Below are 17500 nucleotides of genomic sequence, written 5' to 3'. Positions count from 1 at the left end.
CATGGTGTCATATAGACCGCTGAGCACCACGGCGAACAAACTGGTGTGATAGCGTTTGTGATAAGCACCGGATTCTCGTGCAAATGTAGGCCTACATCTACGTGTACGAGGCTACGGCAAATGATGTGGGACAAAGGTGTGGCAGGAAGCGAATGTCAACATTTAAACAGAGATTACTACACAAGCTTCGATATGGTCACCAAATATTTTGGGACTGTCATTTATGTTATGCCTACACTTTGGAATTAGATCAGAGTCTTGTAGTTAGGCTACACGGGTATATTTGATTTACCTCAACGCCCTGTATTACTCAACTTTAACAGTTACAGGGCACATGAGAATCCTGTTCAGATCACAAAAGCTACCACCACACCAGAGAGAATCACGGCGGATTCTTTATCTCCCACGGGTCTCACAAACACAGGCTTCACACACATAGGAAACACTGATCTTACCCTTTAAACTGTACATCAGGTCCCAGGCGCCGCTCTTTTCCTTCACTTTTGGCGATGCGCCTAACGTTACTTTAGCCGGCGCTGTTCATCCAAAGCCACATCTATTCGAGACCGCCCCAAACGTCCAAAGCAATTTGGGCATTGAATATGAATATGAGTAGCCGCGAGGATTTGTTTCGTGAGGCTCCTTAGTCCTTAGTAAATTGTTTAAGTCGTGAAATCCCATGCGAATGTTCTTCCACACATTCTCGCCGGTTTGCAAACAAGACCACAGGGGAAACAAAAAAAATAGTTTCTGTTGTACCGCTCACTTTGAAATGAATCGGGTAGTTGACCGGTCACCTGCAGCAAACCCTTCAGCTCTGTCGGTCCTCCATTCTTTATCACAATAACTTTCCCTTGGAAATCCAACTTTGAGAATGGTCTTAGTTTCGTTATGAAATCCACTTGTAGCAGTCAAAGTGAACAAGCTAGCCAACAAACACCGACTGACTGTATTGTGAAACTTCAGATTCGCTATGACATAACTGGCCAGCAAGACTCAATGCCAGAAGGAGTCTGCGGCCAGGCTACTGCTGGCCTCACCACTGTATATTTCAGTGGGCGTTCAGAGTAAAGAAATCATAATCACACGTAGAAAATAGTAAAAAAAAATTATCAGGAAATGAGGGCACACCATACATACTTCTATTAAATGTATAAAAACGTTTAATACAATATTACCAGGTTGCATTCACAGAACGAGCAAAATGGCGCATGCGCTCAAGCTGTTTAAACGAGTGGATTGCGCAATCCGGGGGTGAGGCAAGTTCAGAGTTGCCCCAAATTCAGCGTATTCGGAGGAATTTGACATGAAATGGGCAAATATTACGATTTTGGCCACAAAAATGATTGAAAACGAGTGAAACAGTTTAAACACTGCTTAAATGGTAGTTATGGTGCAGATGCTCGAAAACAATAGCTGTTATTGTAACTATTATTCATATTTACTGCATCTCATCATAATCATCTGGGGCTGGTGAGGCCATGCCTCACCTGCCGTATTGGAGTGCACGTGCCTGTCACCAATGCAGCCCACAGGCCTACTGAGCTGCAGATCAGGAGTGAGTATCTCAAAAGAGAAGTTGTTAGCCTGTTAGCAACTTCGGTAGTTGCCAATGGGAAAATGCATTGAAAACAACAAAGTAGCTAATGTAGTAAGCAACTTTGGTTTTGAGAAATTCACCCCAGGCCGCTCACATCACTGAGAGAGAGCGCGAGAGAACACAGTTTGTGTGTGTGTGTGTGTGTGTGTGTGTGTGTGTGTGTGTGTGTGTGTGTGTGTGTGTGTGTGTGTGTGTGTGTGTGTGTGTGTGTGTGTGCGCGCATGCGCTTGTGTGTTGACGAGTGGGCTTGTTTGAGTGCATACTTAATCTCAGTGCTGATGGGAATTTTGGAGGAGACGTGTGTGATTGACAACATGGCTAGCAGGCTAGTGCAGGCTGCTTTGAGTAAGAGTTTTTAACTGATATCTGATGCGCACACACACACACACACACACACACACACACACACACACACACACACACACACACACACACACACACACACACACACACACACACACACACACACACACACACACACTCTCTCTCTCTCTCTCCTCCCCCATCCCCATCCCCTCTCTCTCTCTCACAGACACACACACACACACACACACACACACACACACACACACACACACACACACACACACACACACACACACACACACACACACACACACACACTTGCTTGACATGCCATTCCATTCAGGCCTGACTTATTCATGTACAGTGTTGGTATCATGCATGTTAGCACAGTAACGTTAAGTAGTAGTCCACAGTGAAACAACTTGCCACAGGGTTCCCATAGAAAACACCTTTATCAGCCAGACTGCACATAACAAACAAGAGCTTTGCGCCTTTTCTGTCTCAGTAGGTCAATTAGTCCTAGTCACCATAGCTGCGGCCCCATTACATAACCTCCTGTTACACATAAATACTGTACTCTCGATGGTATGGAATAAATCTTGAACCGCTCCTTAAGCCAACTAAACCAACTAAAACTAGGTCAGTAGTTTACACAGAGGGTTTTTCTCGCCGAAGAATAGTGTGAGCTGGAGAGAGATATCAACAGGTACTGTATGTTTGGTTCAGCTACCTCAGATATGTTATCAATGGAATGGAATTTATGTTGCACGGGCACAAAGTTTTCATATGGTAAATATATTTTAAGATGTGGTTTTTCTAGGGTTATTATACCTTTTTTTCAGGACAGGACATATAGAGAGAGTTATATAGGAAATGAGTGGGGGAAAGAGAGGGGAGGGATCGGCATAGGACCTTGTTTGAAGCATAAACTCAGTGTTTTGGTTATCACTATTTATATGACCTGTAGGAAAACATTCAATACCATGCATATATAGTACTGGTTAGCTAGTACGTAGCAAGCAAAAGAGCTCTGAAGTGTCTGAAGTGGTCTGAAGTGTGAGTGAAAGCCAAGAAATTGTCACTGTTGTTGATTCACGCTCCTTTCTGCTGAACTTGACATTTATGGCAGTCACACAGTCAATCGTAATTATAGTTGACCTCTTAACCTCTTAAAAGTAACATACTCATTGCAAAGGCTGCAGCTGATTGTGTGGCTCATAGGCTTTTCCTGATTATTGCAGTAAGTTAACCATGTTTTATTTCAATCCACATGACATAGTTCATAGCTACTTTCATATTCGTGTCATTATGTGGTGTGGGATGCATAGTTTCTGTGTGTGTGTGTGTGTGTGTGTGTGTGTGTGTGTGTGTGTGTGTGTGTGTGTGTGTGTGTGTGTGTGTGTGTGTGTGTGTGTGTGTGTGTGTGTGTGTGTGTGTGTGTGCGCGCGTGCATGTGTGTGTGTGTGTGTGTGTGTGTCTGTATAAGTGTGAGCACTTTCTCACGTGAACCCTGGAAAATTGCCTCCAGAGCTAATGTGTGAATGTGGGACTGTATGAGTGTATCTGAAAGCACTTTGTATAGTTTTGATATTGCATTATATAAGTGCATTTTGGGGGATTTTGTGCCTTTATTGTTTGATAGGACAGTGGAGAACAGAGAGGAAATGGCTGGGAGAGAAATGGGGAAGGATCGGGAAATGACCCGGGCCAGGAATTTGTGGTCAGGAATCGAACTTGGGTCGCCCACATAGCAGTCCTGTGCCATATACATTATTGATACATTGATATATTGATTGATTGGTTTATAGAAACACACATCTATTAGAGGTGTGTTTCCTGTGCACTATGCATGCATACTCCTGTGCAAACTGGTAAACTGATAGATAGCTTTCAAAAATAGCAAATCTCAGCCATAGGGCACTGGGCTGCTACGTCGGCGACCTGGGTTCGATTCCTGCCCAAGTGCTGATCCTTCCCCATCTCTCTCTCCGACTGTTTCCTGTCTCTCTCAACTGCCCTTTCATAAATGAAGTTGTAAAGGACTAAAAAAATCTTAAAAAACACATGTCAATCAAAACAGTAAATCAGCCTTTCTCTGACTATATTTGCTTTGATATCCTGTCAAGATCCCATGAACCTGGCAGTATCAACAACGAATGCATAACCAAAACTAAATTACAATTGGATTGTAATTGGAAATCTGAAAACAACAATAAACCGTTTATAGCATTTGAAGGGTATAGTAAAGCAGGGGTTTTCATCCGTTGCAACGTTTCCAAAGGATAGACCGGGTATTTTCAAAGTACAGTAGGCCTAGTACGGGACCAAGGATATGGAGAAAGCAAATTACGCATTACGCATGCTGCTACTTACGAGTGGCTATGGAGAGAGTCCACATCGCTGATCACAGAGCCGCTGCTGAGTCTCTTGGATCTCGACTTCCCAATCCGTAAGGACCCAAATTTCCTCTTCGGGACGTGAGGGAAGACATCACTTGTGGGGCTCCCTGGAGTGGCCGACATGAGGTCGATGCTAGAGGTTTCTCTGCACAAATAAATGTATGCCAATGTTTCAGTAAAGGGGGTATATGATTGATTTACACATGGCTAAAATATTTTAGTGGTAGGCAACTGGACAGTTCTGAGCTTTCAAGCTCAAAACTGCAATAAGCTGAGTTGGTTGCCAAACTTTTTCTTTGCACTACCTACATACGACGACCAGGATGATGAGTCTTCAGATGAGAGATGAACATGCGCGGGCTGACCCGCACATTTATTTACGCAAATAAACATGGTAACACATATTCCGGACGGATATGTAGGCCTACATATGGTATTCAAACAGGTAAACGGAAATGTTTGACAAGATGCTTTTCAGCATCACAGCACAAGCGGCGAAATGATAACTGAATGGAAAGCCAGCAACACTGAAACAAATAAAAAAAACAAAACGTGTTAATATTGCGCCTACGGTGTTTTTCGTGATCCCGGCTACATCATGAGCTACATCATTCCAGTACATCGATATGAATAGCCTATAGGCTATGAACCCAGAACTTAAACTCAGCAGAAAAATAGAGAAGCAATGGGACTTACGAATCCGCATCGCTGACCAGGGAACCGGAGCTGAGACGAGCAGATTTTGATCTCATGAGGCGTCGCAAAGACCCCCCTTGTTTTTTCACCGGACTGGTAGGAAGGGAGAAAGTGTCTCTCGTTGGACTCCCAGGGGACAACGTACTCGCCGGTAGGGTCAGTGACTTCGCGCCGGGGCTGGAGACCTCTCCGCGGTCCACCTCAACGTGATTCTCGCCAACATGGTTTTCCTTTTCCGTGGATTTTGATTTCAGAAACAATTTCTTGAACTTGTTGGTTTTTGGCTTACTCATTTTTGCCCTCGTGCAAAGTCTAAACCATTAATACGAATGTGTTTAAATATTAAGTCCATACAGCAATTCCCCAACGTCACATTCCGTGCGCACTGATGAGTTCAATTTACAAAGTGACAAGTGGGCGGTTGCCTGTGGGAGTTGCCTGCTCTTCCACTCCGTGTTATTCAGTTCGAGTTATGACGGTGTTTCATCTGTTGCAGTAGGCGGACTAAAAGAATCACCATACACCTGTATAGCCTATGGTCACTGGGCATGCCAATCAAATAAGTATAGGACTTTAATGAGAATATACCGATTCTAGATAATAGACATTTGGACAAATATGGACATTAATAATGAAACAGACCAGTTATTAACGTGTTAGAGACAGCTATTTATTTATTTTTGACAACACTTGGACAGGAACAGAACAGAGCATAAAACACTCGCTGCGTCCAACAATGTAAATGAGTCATTTATGGTTTCTACACAAAGACTACAAAGACTTATGGGCCAAAAAAACGGTAAAACAACAACCGCTTTCCCGCCAGGCGTCCCATGTTCCATGGCCAGTTGATGCGTAAAACATAAACATCTGCATGACGCAAACATGCACCATGTTTGGAGGAATACATGATTGTACAGCACATGTTGGCTACATTTAATCATTTCACATTTACACATTTAAAAAGCTCACAGCCCAGCCTGTGCAAACTAAAAAATAAAAGAAAAAAAATAAATGCAGACATATGGTTCTAACCACAGGGTGCTTCATTACTCTATTTGAATACACCTTTTACAGAAGTTATGTCATCTAGATTGGCATAATATTCCTGTAACATCTACTGAAGTGCAAAGACAGCGGTGAAGTAACGACAGACAGAAGCAGCCTATGTATGTTTTTAAGCCCATTTTATAGCACACTTAGGACACTGTAACACAGCTCTACGATTAGGCAACTATGATTAGCGAGTCAGCAAAAATTCAGAGGAAACACACGGTGGTGACACTCTTAGTTCAGTGGACTTAACAAAAAACAAACATGATGAATGTCTTACATGAGCTGCTGGTTTTCAAATCTTCCCTTTTTGGAGAAAAAACAATATATTTATAATATATTTTTGTATGTACAGTTGTGCGCCTATGGTCGTGGCTGTTAGAGTAAAGCATTCGGAGGTCAACGTGTGCGTGTGACAGACCATTTAAATCGAAGACTGTGTGCGTACAGACTCCATCGACACAGAAACACATACAGTGTATATGCACGTGCATACACACACCCAACTCTGTCTCATACACACACATACACATAGACACTGTCCTTCTCTTTGTTTTTCCCCTCTCTTGCACACACACACACACACACACACACACACACACACACACACACACACACACACACACACACACACACACACACACACACTACACTCGAAATGTGTGCGAATGACACCAGCGAACACACAATACACACACACTGACACACAGACGTAGTGTACGTACGTCCATGTCAAGAATGTACGTAGGTAATAAATTGTTGCGTCTCAGCAGAAAAGTTTTTTTCTTTCGTTTGCGATGCAGCACACATTGCTTAAAGGGTGACCGACAGCAAGTGACAAAACAGAGCTGACGCTGAGGTCATAGTTATATCAGCAACCACGGATACAGGAAATAGCACGTAAGTATCCGTATGTTGTACAATACATGCTACACGTCCTGTCAATGGACCTGGACCAGAATCACCAATAGACACAATACAAACAAAATGAAAACAAAATTGGAGGAAGGGGGGCAGTGGGTGGCTGGGGGCAGCAGTCACTCTGAACCAATCAATGTGTCTCCTCTAGCTCTCCTCTCCTCTCCTCCTCGCCTCTCCTCTCCTCTCCTCTCCTCTCCTCCTCGCCTCTCCTCTCCTCTACTCTAATCCCTCTTTCCTACCGGAGGGTAGTAATGTGGCAGTTGCTTGGAGAGTTGAGGGGCGACGTTTATATAATGAAAGTGCACTGTGACAAAAGAGTATCCTCGGAGAACAGAAACAAGGGGGGACTTTAATCTCGACATTGATGTCCCTTCAACGCTCCCTTGACGTTTCGTCAATGTTTCCATCAACGCGATGTCGTCATCCTTGAGAAGGCGTGGCCTATCCGTTTGCTTGTTTGTTTGTTTGTTTTTTTCTCTTTAGATGAGTTGGTCCAGGGCCCGCAGAAGCTCCTCCCCTTGGAGTAGGTGTTGCCGGGCGGTTACCGGGGCGTTGACCTCACAGTCGTCACGGGTCAACTGAGGAAGGGACCCAAGAGTGGTCGCGCCACTAGTAGAACGAGCCAGCAACTTGCTGGCCAAGTCTAAAAATAGGAGAGATAAAGACGTTTTATTAAACTTCATTTTCCTGTCCTTATTACATTCATTAGATACAGCATAGAAAACAAATTCAGCAATTTTTAGCCTACTAATTATGTAGCCCTGTACCATGGAGTTAGGGTTAGGTATGTACAGGGTAACTACAAAATGTAAGTACAACATATTGCAGTTTCATACACAAAGACACACTAAAGTGTTACCAGAAGTTGATATCAAGTTAGCTAACTTTTTCCTAAAGTAAACTACATGGTGTTTACCTAAAAAGTGAAAGGGGCAAAGCAAGATAAGATAGAATGAAAAGAAAAGAGGATTTTTTATTGTGACACAAGAGAGACCCCTGGTGGCTGGCTACAGCATTGCAATGTGTACGCCTTTCACAGGATTTGCAAAGTAAGCATACTGTACGGTATTTATTTGATCTCTGTTAAATCAAAACCCCTGTAAGCGCATAATCTCATTCGTCTAATCTCATGCCCTACGACTTTAGCCCAGATTACCACCATTTTATTACTTTTGTTGCAATGTTTTTTTGCTTTTTTACGGAGGGGATGTTATATATAGTAGCTCTGCTACAGTAATGGACTATACCTATAACTATACCTAAAAACAAGGGTACATTAAATTTGAATTGAATTGACTTGACTCAGTGAAGTTAACAAGCGCAAATGATTTGAGGCAATCCATTTCCTAAAATGATACAATCAATGAAATGAACTCTGCAGGTTTGACAGAGTGCTGGGGTTATAAGAGGGTGTCTATGGGCTCACCGGAAGGCAGCAGTAGTATGGTGGTGTTGGAGAGACCCTCCGCTCCAGCCAGCTGAAGCCTCTGGATCTTTCTGCCTGGCTGGTCCACATCTAACACCACCTGTGACACACACGCACACGCACACGCACACGCACACACACACACACACACACACACACACACACACACACACACACACACACACACACACACACACACACACACACACACACACAGAAAAACACACAGATAAATATGTGAGGCCTGCGCGCTCTCGTATAGTGCCTGTTTCTCTTGACGATATGACTTCCAGAATGTACACAGCCAGCCTGATTCTCATAAATGTTTACATATGCCACGAGTTGTAACAAGTCCTTACCAGTCCGACGGCCTGCGAGAGTGTTGTGACAGTCTCCATTTTTCTCTTTAATGGGACGCTGCTGCCAGTGGCATTTGGCATGTCGCTGGTGCTCCTGAGGCTGGTTTGCTCTGCAGTACCCTCCATGGCCAGAGGGGGCGGTCTAAAGTAAAAGAGGAAGACATTTGAATTACAAATAAATTAAAATAAATTGTATGTAAATATGTGTTGTATGTAGTTAGTTGAATGTAATTATGATGCATTTTTTTCTACATTTTGCAGCATCTTCAAGCTCCAAAAAGAGGACTGGCTGTTGCTTACAATCAACTCGTTTTGACCATCATGGTAAACCCAAGTCCTACCAGATATTCCTTCTGTGCTCCAAACGCAGGTCATTTCACTTATTGGCCTGACAGAAGGGCGTGGTAATTAACCCTATCGCGCCGGACGCATCATATATGATGCATCAAATTCAAAGCCCTCTCCACGCTGACACACAAAAAAATCTATCTCAAAAATATCCTGCGTGTCATTTCCAAACGTCCTGCAGTACACGGAAACCGCCACAAGAGAGCAGCGGTCAACAACAAGTTGATCACAGCTCGGCGAAAAATGCAAAAATGGAGTAGAAGCGGTTTCCCTGACCGACGCTGAGATATCGTCAAATTGCAAAAGGTTTGTGTACAAATTTCAGAAATATAACTCTACATCCTTTAATTCGAACACTTGCTTTGTGCAATTAATCAAGGAAGAGTTTATATTTTTACACCGTGTTGCAGAGAGATCGTGCTAAAACTGATGAAACATATAAGCACCATCCGGCGGTGGCAGGAAGTCAGCCATCAATGCATTTGCTCCATAGGGAAACTTACAAAGCATACCACGACGATCGTTTAACAAAACACAAAAGTTGTTTTACTTCAAGACAAAGATATTGCCTTAAGAAACAGGTTTTACTTGCAATTTTGAAAATGTAATGCAAAATGTTGAAATTATGATCTCGTAAAAAATGCATTGAAGTGAATGGAGAAATGGTCCAATTGTAGTAATGGACCCATATATTCAAATTACACATCAAAAATGAATAATGATCTATATTACATTCATAAATAGGTTGTTAAGCATTCGATCAGCTATGTTTTTACATAGATTTTAAAAAATTACCCAACCAGGCTGTGGGAAATGTAAAATATGGTCCTGCTAAAACAAGGATAGGCTTAAAAAATGGCAGGATCTCACTAAATATTTAAAGATAATCCTCAAATTAAATTGTCTGACAACTTTTTTAAATAAAAAAAAAGTTGTAAATGCATTAAAAGTCATTTTTCAATGGTCATGAAATTGGAATTTTCATTCATTTAAAGCCTGATGCATCATATATGATGCATTAAATATCTCAGTGACCTTAACAAAATTTAGAATTTTTTTTTTACATTTCTTATAAGGGACCAATATTGAAGCAAATTCCAAAAAAATAGAATTTTCTCTCATTGCTTTCATGGTTCAGGTTTCACAGGGTTAAGATCTACTGATAGAAATGGGCCCATATACAGTTTGCGGCAGGAAACCAGAATGGTCTGCCCCAGCCAGATTTGTCACCGTAATGTCAGTCCCGCAATGTTGGCAACTACATACAGCGGGTGGAGCATACGGAGGGGAAAACAAGCCGTTTCATGGATGACATCGCATGAAAACGTCAGATAACGTCAGATTCCAACACATACAGTCCGATACTAACCTGTGGAGGAGCTGTGGTGCTGGTGCTGGTGCTGGTGGGGACAGGGGCTTGTGGGCCTCCATCTGGTTAACCAGCGCGGCCAGCGGCGTCACACTGCGGCTGGAGTTAGAGGAGGAGGAGGAAGAGGAGGAGGCCTGATGGCAGGGAGAGGGCGTGGGAGCCTGGGACTGGAGTTTGAGGGGGCTGAGCGTGAGTGAGTCGGTGGGGGAGAGGGTGCGCAGCTGGAAATCATCGTCCATGGGGATGTACGGGGCCAGCATCTCCAGGTCCAGCCCATCTGTTGACTGATACAGTAGCAAGCATTTGGGAAGACAAAGTAGAGAAAAGTAGAGAGAGTTTATTAATCCTGAAGGAAACAAAGGGACCAAAACAAGCTAAACATAGACTTAAACTGTAGTGAAGGGGAGGATACATGAGTGACCCTGCCCATCTTTAAACTCAGGTCAGTATAACAAGCATGTCTTAATCAATTCCTTAAAATAAGCTTCTTCAGCAAGGAGTGAGTGGGCTCCCTGCAGTCCAATGAAAGTACAATGTATTCAGCTGTGTCTGGGGTTTCTGATTTATCAAAGAATATTCAGATTGAAGACACTAAACTTTCTGGTTACTTCTCTTCCACATTTTCCCCCTACTCCTCATCCACTCTCTCTGTTTAGTTCCAGGGGCGTATACTAAGAAGCTGGTTCAGGGGTAAACCAGGTTAAGTTAAGAGGTAAATCATCTAGTAGAAGAGTCTTGAGTCCTCATTTTTGTGCACTTCTATTAGATGATTTACCTCTTAACTTAACCTGGTTTACTCCTGAACCAGCTTCTTAGAGGACATGAAGATATACATTAACAGCACCCACCTGTGTGGGGAAGGGTCCGTCTGGGTCCATCTCCATGGAGAAGAGGCGCTCTACCAGGTCGGTCTTGAAGTCGCTGCTCAGGTTCGACAGCTCCAGAGGGCTACACGGCTGTGGAGGAGGAGAAAACAACATCCCATTTTATACTTTCCATAGCGCCGGAACACACGCCATTCCACCAGTGGAACGCTGTTATAGTCACGGGAAAAAAGGTAACGACCATAGTACTGCACCACTATGACACAGTGCATCTTTAGCTGCAAAACTGGACCAGTAAAAATTAAAAAAAAGAGTAAATTTGGCAATGGACAGCATAGTTGCAATGAACAGCATAGTTGCAATGCCTACTTTGACCACAACCTACAGCAAGACTAAGCACATCTCTTGTAGCCTTCAAGAAACAACTAAAGACCTTCCTCTTTCGAGAGAATCTACTAAACTAATGCTTGAACTGGCCTTGCCCCAGGGCAGACTCCTGACATGATGTTTAGTTTAGTTTAGTTTGTGTGTGTGTGTGTGTTTGTGTGTGTGTGTACTCGTTATTTACTCTTTAAAGAAAAAAAAAAATAACCCCTCTTTGCAACTGCACTTGTTGTTCTGTATATCTCCTGTGCACTTTGTATTTGCTTGTGATGTTGGCTTGAATATGTCCTCTTTTGAAAGACGCTTTGGTTATAAAGCATCTGCCAAATGCAATGTAATGTAATGAATGTAATGTAACCCTACATACTCTTTCTTTACAGGGTAAAGAACACCAAGGGGATGTAGTGTGTTGGAGCGGTGGTGGTATATAGCGGTTGTTATTTCATTTTACATCAAATGTTCTTATCCCTTATTTATTTTAATGTGGTATGTCCAGCGTCCACTGTCTATGTGTTGTAGTATGTCCTGAGGACATGTGAAATGTTGACCACTTGAGTTTCCCCCTGAGGGATAATAAAGTTTACCTTGACCTTGACCTTGATTACTGTTGCAGCCTCAAACACAGCTGTCGAAGCTGAAAAGACTGACTGTCCTGCATTCCACTCTCGCACTCAAAAGTCTATTCAATTGCCATCAGGGCAATGCTTTGATCCTTCTAGATTTTATGTTTTCTTGAGAAACTACAAAATGATTTAACATGTGGGTGTGCACTGTGCACACACACTTATGTGTTTGTTCTCTATGCTTAGACTGTTTCCTGATCAGTTAGATCATTGTGTGTTCGTTCAGAAATGTCTATGGGAGAGTTGCAGTGTGTCTAATGTAGGCTACAACGTCCTCAGTACCCTCTCCTGTCCACACTGATCTGGGATCACCCCGGGGTTACAGGCAATCTTTGTCCTCTCGTCCTTTTCTGTCAACCAGCAAAGAGAGTGACTTTTGGGGGGTTTTATCCCATTTTACATCCCACACGACAGAATGATTTTTGAATTGTGTTTTTGCAAGATTTTTCAAAACTACAATATTTTTGGGGGCTTTTTAACCTTTATTATTACAGGATAGTATGAGAGAAGACAGGAAACCATTGGCAGAGAGATGGGGCAGGGTCGGGAAATGACCCCAATCGGACTCGAACCGGGGTCCCCGTGGGCATGCAAGCCCAAATGTGGTGGGCTTAGCACGCTGCGCCACAGCGCCCCCATGAAAACCTTGATTAGGGATGACATTGACCCTCGAGTCACAAGGATGGGAGGGCAGAAATTGACTTGCACCCCTAGTCATGGTGTCCCTTCAGACATCACCAATCGATCCCTGACTAATGGCTAGATCAGGACCTACCCCAGTGGAGCTCTCTGCGCTGGAGGAGGAGTCTGAGGTGGAGGATGATGGGAAGGCGGTCTGCGTGATGTCAGACGAGGCCAGCAGACTGGCGGAGGAGGGCAGCATGACGTCATTGAAGAGCTGCACGTCCTTCAGGACCGTGATGTCTGAGTCTGAGAGGAAGGGAATGCAAAAGAGGGAGAGAGAGAGAGAGAGAGAGAGAGAGAGAGAGAGAGAGAGAGAGAGAAAGAGAGAGAGAGAGAGAGAGATTGTTAGAGATTTAACCCCTTAAGACACGGCATTATAAATTAGCTGTTACCAGAATGGCAATGACGAAGTCGTAATGTATTACTATAGGTCATAGTAGTGGAGTACTTTAGTAGTTAACATTCAATGTCTATTACAGTGTGCCACAGGAAGTACGGCGTGCATTAAGAGGCAACGGTTCTCTGCTTCTCTGCTCTGACTGAAGCTATCAATAGTGTGACTTTATTGTGAGTATGTGAGTGAATCTTGTTCTGTGTGTGCCGAAACAATGAGTCAAAAGAGAGAAATGATTAACAACGTAGTAGCAGTACAGTACCAGTAAAAGTACAGTAAAAGGTATTTTATTTATACACAAATATACGCAAAAAAAGAGAGCCTGAGAGGAGAGCAAGTGTGTTAGCGAGCTAAAGTCTGAAGCCCTCTCCCACTGACTCACCTGTGTGGAGGTCCAGCGAGAGGACAGCGTCTCCTGTGATAGGTGAATTAGACAGCAGCGACAACATCTCTGGCTCCTCCCTCAACACCTGCACCGATGGAGTCTCCACCTGTAATGCATTACATTACATTACATTACATTACATTTAGCGGAGAACATTGCAGGGGTGATAGTGAAAAAAAATCCTGAGCCTGAACTTTTTCCCCTGCTCTAACGACGATGACAAGATACTGCATAGTGACGTAACGTAGGCCTATTTTGACACATTATTCAAACATTTAATAGCCTGTGTATGACCATTATTCAAGCCTGATAGTAGAAGAAAACCCTGCCCTGCAACACTTTCTGAGATAAGAATAACCTAATGACTAATTATTATCAATGTTTTTATTTTTGCAAACTCTGTCAAGCCTGAAATCAGGCATGGAGCCTGAATACTATCAGCCCTGACATTGTCAATTAGCAACAAACAGTACAATGACAAAAGAGAAGAGAGGAGCACAACCAGTTTCACAGGTTTAGATTTGTTTCATAAATGCCTCGTTACCTTCATCATGGTCACCACCATCTCCTCCTCCTCCTCTTTCTTAGTCTCCTCTCTCTCCTCCACCTCCAGTCTCAGCTGCTTCTTGTCCTCCAGGAGGAGAAGAGGAGGTTGCTGCTGTGACTGTTGGAACTGCTGCCGCTCCTTCTTGATGGCCGCCTGAAGGGGGCAGTGTAGGGCAAGGCAGCTGGTCTCCTCTGGACTCTCCTGCTTCACGCGCGGCACACAAGTCTGCTCCAGGGACATCACCAGCTCCTGCTGCTCCACACCACTGGGGACAAGAGGAGAGACGTATGGAGATGACATACATGAAACATACATACATACAGTACATACATACATACATACATACATACATACATACATACATGCACACATGCACACACACACACACACACACACACACACACACACACACACACACACACAGACACACACACACACACACACACAGCAAGAGGACCAGCAAGCGAACCAGCTTCTACTGTGGACTGTGGACATTAGCTTGAAATGGATGAAAGATAAAATCTCTACATTTCTTTGCCTGGATGAAAGAAGTGAACCGTGTTTAAGCCACTTCTGTAAGTTGTGAGAAGGGCTCATTCACCAACGTAATTACCATCGTAAAATCCTCATCTAGATCCAATTTACTAGTAATCAGTAATTAGATTGCCGAAAGCTGCGCATTTTCATACTATCTAGAATTTTCTGAACGCCATCTGTGTAAAATACCCAAAGGGAGTAAGGGAACACATATCTCTTTCACATATCACACAAACACACACACACACAGACACGCACAGACACAGACAGACACGCCCACACACGCACGCACGCAGGCACGCACGCACACACACACACACACACACACGCACACACACACACACACACACACACACACGCACACACACACACACACACACACACACACGCACTATATCCAGGCCATTACTGTACCTGAGCACATAGTTGACACAGACCACACACTGTGGTTGTGAGTTCTTGTTGTTGTAGATGACGGTAGCCTGGGTCTCCACCCAGACGAATCCCCCCCTCTTGGCCAGCATACGGTACTGCCCTGTACACACCTGGCCTTTAGCAAACACTACAACACACACACACACACACACACACACACACACACACACACACACACACACACACACACACACACACACACACACACACACACACACACACACACACACACACACACAGAAAATGGAAATGAGAGGTCAGAAGTAGCCTGTGGATATTTACTTGCATGTGTGAGTCCCTGTGTGTGTGTGTGTGTGTGTGTGTGTGTGTGTGTGTGTGTGTGTGTGTGTGTGTGTGTGTGTGTGTGAGAGAGAGAGAGAGAGAGAGAGAGAGAGAGAGAGAGTGTCTGTGCATGTGTGTGTGCATGTGTGTGTGCGCGTGTGTGTGTGTGTGTGTGAGTGTGTGTATGTGTACGTGAGTGTGTGCATGTGTGTGTGTGTGTGTACGTGAGTGTGTGCATGTGTGTGCGTGTGTGTTTGCGTGCGTGCGTGTGTGTGTGCGTGCGTGCGTGTGTACTTACAGCTGTGGTGTGTCTTGGTGAGGTGGTCTGAGTCCAGGGCGTGGTAGTACTCGTACACCGAGCGGTTCAGGAAGTCATCTGGTTCATACCCCAACAACTCAGTAACCCTGTACACACACACACACACACACACACACACACACACACACACACACACACACACACACACACACACACACACAGTTAATACAGGATTCAGATGGACTACCAAGTACCGTACAGTGCAAACTTAGCTGACACTTTTATCCAAAGCGACTTACATTTATTTTAAAGACACAGCGTTATGAGTTTGCTGTTACCAGAATGGCAATGACCAAGTCGCAGTGCATTACTAAGGGCCTGTGTTATGTCATAGTATTGTAGTACTATGGTAGTTAACTTTTCGATGACTATTACAGCGTGCCACTGGAAGTACGGCGTGCATTATGGGGCTACGTACTGGGTATTGGGTTACAGTCCATGGAACAATTGTGGGGTTAAGTGCCTTGCTCAAGGGCTCTTCAGCCATGGATGGAGGTGTAAGGGTGGGATTCGAACCAGCAACCCTCTGATCTTAAGACCACCTCCCTAACCACTTGGCCACGGCTGCCTAAAGCAGTTTGAGGTTACAAAAATGAAGGTGCGTTGTCAAAAGTACGAAAATAATCCTACAATCCACTATGGCGGCTTCCCGATGCAAATCTTATGACACACAGTACGATGATGAGCCACTGTGTTCTACAGCCATCTGTTATTGTCAGACTCAGGATAAAACTGAAGGTTTCAAGTCACATTGCTCCTTGTGTGTGTGTGTGTGTGTGTGTGCGTGCGTGCGTGCATGTGTGTGTGTCTGTGTTTGTGTCTGTGTACTGTATGTACTGTGTGTAGTATGTGTATGTGTGTGTGTGTTTGTGTCTGTGTGTATGTGTGTTTGTGTGTACGTGTGTATGTGTGTTTGTGTGTACGTGTGTGTGTGTGTCTGTGTGTGTGTGTGTCTGGGGTCCTATAGTATCTGCAGGGAGTGGGGTGACTCCAACCTTCCTCACCATGTATGAGCATCCACACACAGGCATGTATGAAGCATGAGCAGAAGCACGAACACGGGGACGAATTATATAGGCGGCGCATTTTACAACGCCATAAAACCAGGATGAATAACGGGTCACTAGCGTCCCTGAAGGGTGTGTGTGTGTGTGTGCGTGTGTGCGTGTGTGTGTGTGTCTGTGTGTATGTGTGTGTGTGTGTGTGTGTGTATCTGTGTGTATGTGTGTCTGTGTACATGCTTGTGCGTGTGTGTGTGTACATGCGTGTGTGTGTGTGTGTGTGTGTGTGTGTGTGTGTGTGTGAACATGTATGACGTGTGTACATGTATGTTTGGGTGTTCAAGAGAGTGTGTGTGTACATGCATGTTTGGGTGTGTGTGTCTAGAGAGTGTGTGTGTCATGTATGTATGGGTGTGTGTGTCTAGAGAGTGTGTGTGTACATGCATGTTTGGGTGTGTGTGTCTAGAGAGTGTGTGTGTCATGTATGTATGGGTGTGTGTGTCTATCCTTTGTCCCTGGTGTGTGCTTGAGCATGACTAGCGTGATAGCGTGTGTACATGATAGCATGTGTGTTCATGTGTATGTGCCAATGCTCAATGCTCCCCACC

At 44.1% G+C, this 17500-nt stretch overlaps 2 protein-coding genes across 3 annotated transcripts in view; both read right to left on the bottom strand.

Annotated features, from left to right (window-relative positions):
• Positions 1-5415, bottom strand: part of crybg1a (crystallin beta-gamma domain containing 1a) — an 80817-nt gene extending 75402 nt beyond the window's left edge. The window contains exons 1-2 of one of the 2 annotated variants that reach the window (XM_063183792.1): positions 5002-5415; positions 4280-4450 (exon numbers count right to left, since the gene is read on the bottom strand). In XM_063183792.1, coding sequence (XP_063039862.1) covers positions 4280-4450; positions 5002-5294 — 464 coding nt within the window. In that variant the 5' untranslated portion in view covers positions 5295-5415. The remainder of the gene's footprint in view (positions 1-4279; positions 4451-5001) is intronic. The other variant, XM_063183790.1, reaches the window with a different exon arrangement.
• Positions 5416-5662: 247 nt separating this feature from the next.
• The window catches only part of LOC134435044 (hypoxia-inducible factor 1-alpha-like), a 39660-nt gene continuing 27822 nt past the window's right edge, over positions 5663-17500 (bottom strand). The window contains exons 7-16 of the mRNA XM_063183789.1: positions 15871-15977; positions 15270-15417; positions 14316-14583; positions 13769-13877; positions 13084-13238; positions 11326-11433; positions 10478-10761; positions 8761-8902; positions 8402-8501; positions 5663-7618 (exon numbers count right to left, since the gene is read on the bottom strand). Of these exons, the coding sequence (XP_063039859.1) occupies positions 7455-7618; positions 8402-8501; positions 8761-8902; positions 10478-10761; positions 11326-11433; positions 13084-13238; positions 13769-13877; positions 14316-14583; positions 15270-15417; positions 15871-15977 (1585 nt within the window). The 3' untranslated portion in view covers positions 5663-7454. The remainder of the gene's footprint in view (positions 7619-8401; positions 8502-8760; positions 8903-10477; positions 10762-11325; positions 11434-13083; positions 13239-13768; positions 13878-14315; positions 14584-15269; positions 15418-15870; positions 15978-17500) is intronic.

This window comes from Engraulis encrasicolus, chromosome 19 (assembly GCF_034702125.1).
Source record: "Engraulis encrasicolus isolate BLACKSEA-1 chromosome 19, IST_EnEncr_1.0, whole genome shotgun sequence".
NCBI classification, from domain to species: Eukaryota; Metazoa; Chordata; class Actinopteri; order Clupeiformes; family Engraulidae; genus Engraulis; species Engraulis encrasicolus.
The sequence above is the reverse complement of the archived record's forward strand: the minus strand, read 5'-3'. Positions and strand labels throughout refer to the sequence as shown.